Source organism: Nerophis ophidion, linkage group LG03 (genome assembly GCF_033978795.1).
Source record: "Nerophis ophidion isolate RoL-2023_Sa linkage group LG03, RoL_Noph_v1.0, whole genome shotgun sequence".
Classification (NCBI taxonomy): domain Eukaryota; kingdom Metazoa; phylum Chordata; class Actinopteri; order Syngnathiformes; family Syngnathidae; genus Nerophis; species Nerophis ophidion.
In genome coordinates, this window is record NC_084613.1 from 79,405,246 (window position 1) to 79,418,143 (window position 12,898).

The window sequence follows — 12,898 nt, forward strand, 5'->3', positions numbered from 1 at the left end:
CTATAGCCCGCAGACTTTTTTTGGGCTTTGGGAATCACTAACAAGCCGGAGTCCTTTGAACGCAGATTTCTTGCCGGGACATATGGTACAATACAATCGGCAAGATAGGATGGAGCTAGACCGTGTAGTATTTTATACGTAAGTAGTAAAACCTTAAAGTCACAGGAAGCCAGTGCAGGTTAGCCAGTACAGGCGTAATGTGATCAAACTTTCTTGTTCTTGTCAAAAGTCTAGCAGCCGCATTTTGTACCAACTGTAATCTTTTAATGCTAGACATGGGGAGACCCGTAAATAACACGTTACAGTAGTCGAGATGAGACGTAACAAACGCATGGATAATGATCTCAGCGTCTTTAGTGGACAGAATGGAGCGAATTTTAGCGATATTACGGAGATGAAAGAAGGCCGTTTTAGTAACGCTTTTAATGTGTGCCTCAAAGGAGAGAGTTGGCTTCCTACTTTCTCTTCGTACAACAAGTAACGACGTTCTGTTTCCTGCTCGCTACCTGCTAGCTCCCACGCTAGGCTCTTTATTTTCTAGCTCCCATGCTAGCTCTTTTAGTTGTGAGCACCGTTTTTCTTTGTTCTGTCTGATTTATTTCTTAATAAATCATTTTCCCTAGCTGTGTTATTCACTGGGAGAACGAAATCCGCATCACCATGCGCCCGGGTCGTTAAACTTTACTTTTATTACCTACATTTACTTTACTTTGTTGTGTTATATATTTTTTATTTACCTTACCGAGCAATCCTTTATTTTTTAACCTATATTATTTTTACTTTGTTGCTGAATTTATTTTCTATTTACCTTAACCAGTTGTTTGTTACTTTTTATCACCTACATTTACTTTACTTTTGCGTTGTAGATACTTTTATCTAGTTATTTTAGTTTAGTCTTTACTTGAAGGGACAATGCACAGAAACATTAAGCTCAAAGACAGATATGTTCTGTACCAGATTATAGCAAAATAGCTCATTTCCATCTAAATTTCAAGGGATACAAAAATCATGCAATAAAATTAGGAGAATAAAATCATGCCATACCACGTAATCAAATTAGGAAAAATCATAAAATGCCCTTTCATGAACAAATAAAGTTAAAGTACCAATGATTGTCACACAAACTAGGTGTGGTGAAATTTTTCCTCTGCATTTGACCTCTCCCCTTGATCACCCTCTGGGAAGTGAGGGGAGCAGTGGGCAGCGCCCGAAAATCATTTAAATAAATAATATAATAATAAATAGGTTGCACTTGTATAGCGCTTTTCTACCTTCAAGGTACTCAAAGCGCTTTGACGCTACTTCCACATTTACCCATTCACACACACATTCACACACACTGATGGAGGGAGCTGCCATGCAAGGCGCTAACCAGCACCCATCAGGAGCAAGGGTGAAGTGTCTTGCTCAAGGACACAACGGACGTGACGAGGTTGGTACTAGGTGGGGATTGAACCAGGGACCCTCGGGTTGCGCACGGTCACTCTGCCACTGCGCGTATGAACACTATGAACAATAAAACACTGAATATTAACAACATCTGGACATTGCTCCTCTTTTACGTGGGATTTACAATATTAACTATGAACAATAAAACACTGAATATTAAAAACATATGAAACGAGTTGTTGACATAAACCGTTTGTCAACATTATAGTTTGTTAATAAATGCTCGTAAATGCTCGTCGACTTTTAACAGTTTGTTGACATAAACAGCGTGTTGCAAGAAACGGGTTGTTGACATGAACCCTTTGTCAACATGTTGACGTAAATGGACTGCCAACATAAACGGGTTGTCGACATGAATGTGTTGTCGACGCAGTGTGTCAACCTAAATGGGTTGTCAATATAAACTTTTTGTATGAACGGGTCCCAAAAAGGACAAGCGGTAGAAAATGGATGGATGGATGGGTTGTTCCCGTGAACCGATTCTTCACATAAACAGTTTGTCGATATAAACGAGTTGTCGACATAAATTATTTGTTGACAAAAACGGATTGCCAACATCAAGGCGTTGCTGACCTAAATAGTTTGTCAACATAAACAGTTTGTTGATGTAAATTGATTGTCGACATAAAGAATTTTTTTAATGTTAATTGATTGTTGACGAACAGTTTGTTGATGTAAATTGATTGTCGACATGAACGGGTTGTCAACATAATTAATGGTCGACATAAACATGTCGTCGAAATTTAGTAAATGGGTTGTAGACATATACAAATTGTCGACACCAACCTAACCGTGTTGTCAACATAAACAAGTTGTCGACTTTAACAGTTTGTTGACATAAACGGCTTGTTGCGAGAAACGAGTTGTTGACATAAACCGTTGGTCAACATTATAGTTTTTTGATAAATGCTCGTAAATGAACCGTCAACATAAACGGGTCGTCGACTTCTAACAGTTTGTTGACATAAACGGCGTGTTGCAAGAAACGGGTTGTTGACAAGAACCGTTTGTCAACATAAACGGGTTGTCGACATGAATGTGTTGTCGACGCAGTGTGTCAATCTAAGCGGGTTGTCTAAATAAACTTAATGTATGAACGGGTCCCAAAAAGCACAAGCGGTAGGAAATGGATGGATGGATGGGTTGTTCCCGTGAACCGATTCTTCACATAAACAGTTTGTCGATATAAACGAGTTGTCGACATAAATTATTTGTTGACAAAAACGGATTGCCAACATCAAGGCGTTGCTGACCTAAATAGTTTGTCGACATAAACAGTTTGTTGATGTAAATTGATTGTCGACATAAACAATTGTTTTAATGTTAATTGATTGTCGACGAACAGTTTGTTGATGTAAATTGATTGTCGACATGAACGGGTTGTCAACATAATTAATGGTCGACATAAACATGTCGTCGAAATTTAGTAAATGGGTTGTAGACATATACAAATTGTCGACACCAACCTAACCGTGTTGTCAACATAAACAAGTTGTCGACTTTAACAGTTTGTTGACATAAACGGCTTGTTGCGAGAAACGAGTTGTTGACATAAACCGTTTGTCAACATTATAGTTTATTGATAAATGCTCGTAAATGAACCGTCAACATAAACGGGTCGTCGACTTCTAACAGTTTGTTGACATAAACGGCGTGTTGCAAGAAACGGGTTGTTGACATGAACCGTTTGTCAACATAAACGGGTTGTCGACATGAATGTGTTGTCGACGCAGTGTGTCAATCTAAGCGGGTTGTCTAAATAAACTTAATGTATGAACGGGTCCCAAAAAGGACAAGAGGTAGGAAATGGATGGATGGATGGGTTGTTCCCGTGAACCGATTCTTCACATAAACAGTTTGTCGATATAAACGAGTTGTCGACATAAATTATTTGTTGACAAAAACGGATTGCCAACATCAAGGCGTTGCCGACCTAAATAGTTTGTCAACATAAACAGTTTGTTGATGTAAATTGATTGTCGACATAAAGAATTTTTTTAATGTTAATTGATTGTCGACGAACAGTTTGTTGATGTAAATTGATTGTCGACATGAACGGGTTGTCAACATAATTAATGGTCGACATAAACATGTCGTCGAAATTTAGTAAATGGGTTGTAGACATATACAAATTGTCGACACCAACCTAACCGTGTTGTCAACATAAACAAGTTGTCGACTTTAACAGTTTGTTGACATAAACGGCTTGTTGCGAGAAACGAGTTGTTGACATAAACCGTTGGTCAACATTATAGTTTATTGATAAATGCTCGTAAATGAACCGTCAACATAAACGGGTCGTCGACTTCTAACAGTTTGTTGACATAAACGGCGTGTTGCAAGAAACGGGTTGTTGACATGAACCGTTTGTCAACATAAACGGGTTGTCGGCATGAATGTGTTGTCGACGCAGTGTGTCAATCTAAGCGGGTTGTCTAAATAAACTTAATGTATGAACGGGTCCCAAAAAGCACAAGCGGTAGGAAATGGATGGATGGATGGGTTGTTCCCGTGAATCGATTCTTCACATAAACAGTTTGTCGATATAAACGAGTTGTCGACATAAATTATTTGTTGACAAAAACGGATTGCCAACATCAAGGCGTTGCTGACCTAAATAGTTTGTCGACATAAACAGTTTGTTGATGTAAATTGATTGTCCACATAAACAATTTTTTTAATGTTAATTGATTGTCGACGAACAGTTTGTTGATGTAAATTGATTGTCGACATGAACGGGTTGTCAACATAATTAATGGTCGACATAAACATGTCGTCGAAATTTAGTAAATGGGTTGTAGACATATACAAATTGTCGACACCAACCTAACCGTGTTGTCAACATAAACAAGTTGTCGTCTTTAACAGTTTGTTGACATAAACGGCTTGTTGCGAGAAACGAGTTGTTGACATAAACCGTTTGTCAACATTATAGTTTATTGATAAATGCTCGTAAATGAACCGTCAACATAAACGGGTCGTCGACTTCTAACAGTTTGTTGACATAAACGGCGTGTTGCAAGAAACGGGTTGTTGACATGAACCGTTTGTCAACATAAACGGGTTGTCGACATGAATGTGTTGTCGACGCAGTGTGTCAATCTAAGCGGGTTGTCTAAATAAACTTAATGTATGAACGGGTCCCAAAAAGCACAAGCGGTAGGAAATGGATGGATGGATGGGTTGTTCCCGTGAACCGATTCTTCACATAAACAGTTTGTCGATATAAAGGAGTTGTCGACATAAATTATTTGTTGACAAAAACGGATTGCCAACATCAAGGCGTTGCTGACCTAAATAGTTTGTCGACATAAACAGTTTGTTGATGTAAATTGATTGTCGACATTAACAATTTTTTTAATGTTAATTGATTGTCGACAAACAGTTTGTTGATGTAAATTGATTGTCGACATGAACGGGTTGTCAACATAATTAATGGTCGACATAAACATGTCATCGAAATTTAGTAAATGGGTTGTAGACATATACAAATTGTCGACACCAACCTAACCGTGTTGTCAACATAAACAAGTTGTCGACTTTAACAGTTTGTTGACATAAATGGCTTGTTGCGAGAAACGAGTTGTTGACATAAACCGTTTGTCAACATTATAGTTTTTTGATAAATGCTCGTAAATGAACCGTCAACATAAACGGGTCGTCGACTTCTAACAGTTTGTTGACATAAACGGCGTGTTGCTAGAAACGGGTTGTTGACATGAACCATTTGTCAACATAAACGGGTTGTCGACATGAATGTGTTGTCGACGCAGTGTGTCAATCTAAGCGGGTTGTCTAAATGAACTTAATGTATGAACGGGTCCCAAAAATGGATGGATGGATGGGTTGTTCTCATGAATCGATTCTTCACATAAACAGTTTGTCGATACAAACGAGTTGTCGACATAAATTATTTGTTGACAAAAACGGATTGCCAACATCAACATGTTGCCGACCTAAATAGTTTGTCGACATAAACAGTTTGTTGTTGTCAACATGAACGAGTTGTCAACATTATGGTTTGCAGACGTAAATGGACTGTCAACATAAACGGCTTGACGACATGAATGTGTTGTCAACCCAAGCGGGTTATCGAAATAAACTTTTAAGTATGAACGGGTTCTTCACATAAACAGTTTGTCGATACAAACGAGTTGTCGACATAAATTATTTGTTGACAAAAACGTATTGCCAACCTAAATAGTTTGTCGACATCAACTGTTTGTTGATGTAAATTCATTGTCAACCTAAACGTATTGTCAACATAAAAAGTTGTCAACCAGCACCCATCAGGAGCAAGGGTGAAGTGTCTTGCTCAAGGACACAACGGACGTGACGAGGTTGGTACTAGGTGGGGATTGAACCAGGGACCCTCGGGTTGCGCACGGCCACCCTGCCACTGCGCCTATCAACACTATGAACAATAAAACACTGAATATTAACATATGAACATCGCTCCTCTTTTACGTGGGATTTACAATATTAACTATGAACAATAAAACACTGAATATTAACATATGAACATCGCTCCTCTTTTACGTGGGATTTACAATATTAACTATGAACAATAAAACACTGAATATTAACATCTGGACATTGCTCCTCTTTTACGTGGGATTTACAATATTAACTATGAACAATAAAACACTGAATATTAACATATGAACATTGCTCCTCTTTTACGTGGGATTTACAATATTAACTATGAACAATAAAACATTGAATATTAACAACATCTGGACATTGCTCCTCTTTTACGTGGGATTTACAATATTAACTATGAACAATAAAACACTGAATATTAACATATGAACATCGCTCCTCTTTTACGTGGGATTTACAATATTAACTATGAACAATAAAACACTGAATATTAACATCTGGACATTGCTCCTCTTTTACGTGGGATTTACAATATTAACTATGAACAATAAAACACTGAATATTAACATCTGGACATTGCTCCTCTTTTACGTGGGATTTACAATATTAACTATGAACAATAAAACACTGAATATTAACATATGAACATTGCTCCTCTTTTACGTGGGATTTACAATATTAACTATGAACAATAAAACATTGAATATTAACAACATCTGGACATTGCTCCTCTTTTACGTGGGATTTACAATATTAACTATGAACAATAAAACACTGAATATTAAGATATGAACATCGCTCCTCTTTTACATGGGATTTACAATATTAACTATGAGCAATAAAACACTGAATATTAACACATGAACAGTGCTCCTCTTTTACGTGGGATTTACAATATTAACTATGAACAATAAAACACTGAATATTAACATATGAACATCGCTCCTCTTTTACGTGGGATTTATAATATTAACTATGAACAATAAAACACTGAATATTAAAATATGAACATCGCTCCTCTTTTACGTGGGATTTACAATATTAACTATGAACAATAAAAGACTGAATATCTCTGCCTACTTTATAAACTTTATGAATTTATGGTGATTTAACCCCCAATTCCAACCCTTGATGCTGAGTGCAGGGAGGCAATGGGTCACATTTTTTTTATAATCTTTGGTATGACTCGGCCGGGGTTTTAACTGCCAACCTACCGATCTCAGGGCAGTAACTCTAACCACTAGGCCACTGAGTAGGTGACAAGTAGACAAGCTCTTGTTCACATCTGTCATCATTTGTAAAAACAACCATGATTTTAACAGACACACTTCACAATTTACAACAAAAATGCTGTCACGGATGAATATAATACAGATAAAGTTGATGTGTCAAACATAGCGGCCACCTTAGTGACCGTGTGAGCAGCTTCGATTGCTCCAAAGCCACTTTTTAACTTCAACTGTGAATGAAGACTAATCTGTTAGACTTTTCAAGTTTGTTGTGACCACTATTCACTCAGCCTTGCCGGTAAGGTTTATTCAGGTGTACTGGAGAGGAGGCTACGCCGGATAGTCCAACCTCGGATTCAGGAGGAACAGTGTGGTTTTCGTCCTGGTCGTGGAACTGTGGACCAGCTCTATACTCTCGGCAGGGTTCTTGAGGGTGCATGGGAGTTTGCCCAACCAGTCTACATGTGCTTTGTGGACTTGGAGAAGGCATTCGACCGTGTCCCTCGGGAAGTCCTGTGGGGAGTGCTCAGAGAGTATGGGGTATCGGACTGTCTTATTATGGCGGTCCGCTCCCTGTATGATCAGTGCCAAAGCTTGGTCCGCATTGCCGGCGGTAAGTCGAACACATTTCCAGTGAGGGTTGAACTCCGCCAAGGCTGTCCTTTGTCACCGATTCTGTTCATAACTTTTATGGACAGAATTTCTAGGCGCAGTCAAGGCGTTGAGGGGATCTGGTTTGGTGACCGCAGGATTAGGTCTCTGCTTTTTGCAGATGACGTGGTCCTGATGGCTTCGGAATCTTCAGATTGGTTTGCAGCCGAGTGTGAAGCGACCGGAATGAGAATCAGCACCTCCAAGTCCGAGTCCATGGTTCTCGCCCGGAAAAGGGTGGAATGCCATCTCCGGGTTGGGAAGGAGACCCTGCCCCAAGTGGAGGAGTTCAAGTACCTAGGAGTCTTGTTCACGAGTGGGCGGAAGAGTGGATCTTGAGATCGACAGACGGATCGGTGCGGCGTCTTCAGTAATGCGGACGTTGTACCGATCCGTTGTGGTGAAGAAGGAGCTGAGCCGGAAGGCAAAGCTCTCAATTTACCGGTCGATCTACGTTCCCATCCTCACCTATGGTCATGAGCTTTGGGTCATGACCGAAAGGATAAGATCACGGGTACAAGCGGCCGAAATGAGTTTGGGTCTCTCCCTTAGAGATAGGGTGAGAAGCTCTGCTATCCGGGAGGACCTCAAAGTCTGGCTCCTTCACATCGAGTGGAACCAGATGAGGTGGTTCGGGCATCTGGTCAGGATGCCACCCGAACGCCTCCCTAGGGATGTGTTTAGGGCATGTCCAACAGGACACGTTGGGAAGACTATGTCTCCCGGCTGGCCTGGGAACGCTTCGGGATCCCCGGGGAAGAGCTAGACGAAGTGGCTGGGGAAAGGGAAGTCTGGGTTTCCCTGCTTAGGCTGTTGCCCCCGCGACCCGACCTCGGATAAGCGGAAGAAGATGGATGGATGGCACTATTCACTTCTGCTTTTTAAAAAGTTTCACTTTAAGATGAATAACGTATTTTATTGCTATTTGATTTACGTTTAATGGCAATTTTTGAACTGTACTTCGACTGGGTTGTGTGTTAAATGCAGATCAGATGCATGAGTAGGAAGCATCAGAAAGTGAGACCTTGTCCAGGGCGTTCCTGAGGGCCACTTTGCTGGTGATGAGCTTGTGGGCCAGATTGTCGTTCTCCTGCTCCAGGCGGAGGCTGGCCTGCTGAAGACGGCGGTTCTCCAGCTGGAAAAGGACAGCAAACAAGCAGTTAGAGAACGTAATCACTTCACAGCCAGGACGCTTCAGGACAAAAGACAATAAAACCCAACAATGTGGACACAATTCCAGTCTTCTCTTAAAAAGGTCGGTTTTTAAAAGGGAGTTCAACACTGCCTGACCTGGTATTTGTTCAAAGAGTCTTCCTTGTCTTCCATTATTTGCAGGCGGCTTTCTCTCAGTTTGGCTTTCTTGGTCGGCACCTCCTGAGGGACAAAGGAGACATAAATGACATCATCGTGACTTGACATGAAGAAAAATGATCATTCTCTGCCAGATACGACGAATTAGCAAGACGTGAAGGACGAAGATAAGGATCGGCGCGAAATAACAAGATGATATTGTATGGACAGAATTATTGGGACAGGCAGCGGAAATGGAAGAAAACACTGAGTTTATTTTCTTTTAGCTTTCATTGTTCTGGAATATTTTGTGTTGAGATGCTGGATCACACACCAATTAAGTTTTTATTGACTTCCTCCACACCCAACTCATCTAAAAATACCTCTATGTGGTAATACTTTATATTTGATGTACTATTAGAATATAAAGACACATTTTAATATCATTTGTTGATAATACGTCCATTTTAAATAAATCCCATTGCAATACTTAACCTTTTTGACTACCACACTAAATGTTGCTGTAAATGGTAATAAAATATATGTTCTTAAATTATTTTTAGTATTTTGAGTAATATCTATGATTGGAATATTTGGATGCATTTTGAATATTTAACAGCAAATGAACAAATCATCATTTTAATGTGTGTTATATATATATATGTGTTATATATATATTGTTGACAATCCGTGAAAAACATAAGTAATTATATTACTTTTAAATATAGACACATTTAAATGAAGAGGTGTAAAAATAAATATGTTTTTTTCAAACGTAAAAAAATGTAAACAATATTAGGACAACAGATTAAATGTAGCTATTGGAGCTAATTCTGACATATTTACTGTGATGCTTTTCCTCATGTTTTAACCAATTTTATCTATTCATTGTTTTTCTTTTAAACAAAAGTGTTGGTAAAAAATATGTTTAAAATACTCCAAACATGTATATTATGATTTTTATTTATTTATTTTTTACATGTGAACCTGAATAGGATTACTTGCATCACATTTAAATACCATACCAACAATAAATAATGCATTTAAATATATGAGAAAAATATAAACGTCAATAACATGATTTCTTTTGAGACATTTAAATGAATATGCTGAAATATTTTATTTGAATTATAACTTTTAATATTTAACATGTAATTTGATTTAAATCTGTTTTATATTAATTTACATGAGCTGAGATATAGGCTCCAGCAGCCCCTGCGACCCCGTAAAGCAGTGGTCCCCAACCACCGGGCCGTGGCCCAATTGGTACCGGGCCGCAGAAGAATCTTTTATTAATTTTTATTAAAAAAACAAAAAAAAAACAAAAAAAAAGAATTAAAATTTTTTTTTTTTTAATTAAATCAACATAAAAAACACAATATACACTTACAATTAGTGCACCAACCACAAAAACCTCCCATTTTCCTGACAAAAACGTCCCTTTTTCATGACAAATTTAAAAAAAAAAAAGAAAATTCACATTGTAGGAATTTTAAATAATTTTTTTGTAAATTATAGTGGAAAATAAGTATGTGGTCAACCATTCAAAGCTCTCACTGATGAAAGGAGGTTTTGGCTCAAAATCTCACGATACATGGCCCCATTCATTCTTTCCTTAACACGGATCAATCGTCCTGTCCCCCTTTGCAGAAAAACATCCCCAAAGCATGATGTTTCCACCCCCATGCTTCACAGTAGGTCTGGTGTTCTTGGGAGGCATCTCAGTATTCTTCTTCCTCCAAACACGACGAGTTGAGTTTCTACCAAAAAGTTCTATTTTGGTTTCATCTGACCACATGACATTCTCCCAATCCTCTGCTGTATCATCCATGTATCCATTTTGGTATAAACTCAATACTGAGTTGCATCCCAAGAACACCATACCTACTGTGAAGCATGGGGGTGGAAACATCATGCTTTGGGGCTGTTTTTCTGCTAAGGGGACAGGACGATTGTTAAGGAAAGAATGAATGGGGCCATGTATTGTGAGATTTTGAGCCAAAACCTCCTTCCATCAGTGAGAGCTTTGAATGGTTGACCAAATACTTATTTTCCACCATAATTTACAAATAAATTCTTTAAAATTCCTGGATTTTTTTTCACATTCTGTCTCTCACAGTTGAAGTGTACCTATGATGGAAATGACAGACCTCTGTCATCATTTTAAGTGGGAGAACTTGCACAATCGCTGGCTGACTAAATACTTTTTTTGCCCCACAAGCAAATCAACATATTGATAATAATACTTAAAATGAAGATTATAACATTTAGTGCTGCATGCAAACATGAATGAGGCGATGATGTAATGTCTATTCATTGAAAACATTGTTGTGTCATATTTGGACGTACCTGAGCAGGTGCAGCTGACTAATTACACTTCCAGTAATCACGACAAGGACATGTAGGCGTTAAGGTTTGAGGGCGGGGGGCGTCCTTACCGGAAAGATGGGTCCAGTTTCCGCCACCAGACTGGCCAGAATCTCCTCCTCCGTCATCTGCTCCGACATCTGCGGGTCACAAGACACAGTGACCGACACCTCCTGCATCATCTTGACCGGACCACCACCCTACCACCCCCCCCCCAAAAAAAAACAAAAAAAAAAAAATTTTTTGCAGAGTTCTTTGTTTCCAGGCAAGACGGCAAGTGGAGTGCCGGGAAGAAAAGCGAGGATCAATGCTCTCTTTTTTTGGTCTAAGAGGTGAGGACACAAAGACTGAAAGTATTCCAAGGAGAGTGAAAAGTCGCCAGGTGCCAACAGGTTTCACAAGCCTTTTTTATACCAGACCAAGGAAAGGACACACCCACTTATTTTCTGCTGTCCCTTTCACCGACAAAACTCTCAAAGGGCAACTTTTGACAGAACCTGCAGAACGCCTCCAGGACGAGACCGTTGAAATAAAGATGTGTGAGTTGTTGCTCTCCCCAGGCTCTTGCTGTGATTATTGTGGTTGTCGCCCGGTGGAAAACAAGTCAAGCAGGTAAAGCCGTGACATACTTTTGCATCAATGAAGAAGAAAACAAGGATTACAAAAGGCAGCTACACCCTTCTCACTCAGAAGCATCTTATTTACCAAGCAAAGTTCTACTTTTTACTTTTTTAAAGTGGCTATAATAGATTTTTGCAGTAAAATGTGAAGCCAACTATTCATTATATGTATTTCAGTTATCGTATCAGAAGTTAATAGAAAACAAAAACATGTTTTTTAATTTCTTTTAAATTAATTTAAAACATTTTAAAGCGACTAAAATATATTTTTCCTGTAAAATGTGAAGCCAACTATTCATTGTATTTATTTTAGTTGTCGTGACAGAAGTTAATAGATAGAAGTTAATAAAAAACGAAAACATATTTTTTAATTTCTTTTAAATTAATTTAAAGATTTTTAAAGCGACTAAAATAGATTTTTCCTGTAAAATGTGAAGCCAACTATTCATTATATTTATTTCAGTTGTCGTTACAGAAGTTAATAGATAGAAGTTAATAAAAAACAAAAACATATTTTTTTATTTCTTTTAAATTAATTTAAAAAATTTTAAAGCGACTAAAATAGATGTTTCCTGTAAAATGTGAAGCCAACTATTCATTATATTTATTTCAGTTGTCGTTACAGAAGTTAATAGATAGAAGTTAATAAAAAACGAAAACATATTTTTTCATTTCTTTTAAATTAATTTAAACAATTTTAAAGCGACTAAAATAGATTTTCCCTGTAAAATGTGAAGCCAACTATTCATTATATTTATTTCAGTTGTCGTTACAGAAGTTAATAGATAAAAGTTAAAAGAAAACAAAAACATGTTTTTTCATTTCTTTTAAATTGATTTAAAAAAATTTAAAGCGACTAAAATAGATTTTCCCTGTAAAATGTAAAGCCAACTACTCATTATATTTATT

The 12,898-nt window shown here is 38.0% G+C and overlaps 1 protein-coding gene across 1 annotated transcript in view; it reads right to left on the minus strand.

The window, feature by feature from the left end:
* The window catches only part of LOC133550094 (rab GTPase-activating protein 1-like), a 23,695-nt gene extending 11,792 nt beyond the window's left edge, over window positions 1-11,903 (minus strand). Inside the window, exons 1-3 of the mRNA XM_061896165.1 lie at window positions 11,441-11,903; window positions 9,003-9,086; window positions 8,737-8,847 (exon numbers count right to left, since the gene is read on the minus strand). Coding sequence (XP_061752149.1) covers window positions 8,737-8,847; window positions 9,003-9,086; window positions 11,441-11,551 — 306 coding nt within the window. The 5' untranslated portion in view covers window positions 11,552-11,903. The remainder of the gene's footprint in view (window positions 1-8,736; window positions 8,848-9,002; window positions 9,087-11,440) is intronic.
* Between the last annotated feature and the right edge of the window lie 995 nt (window positions 11,904-12,898).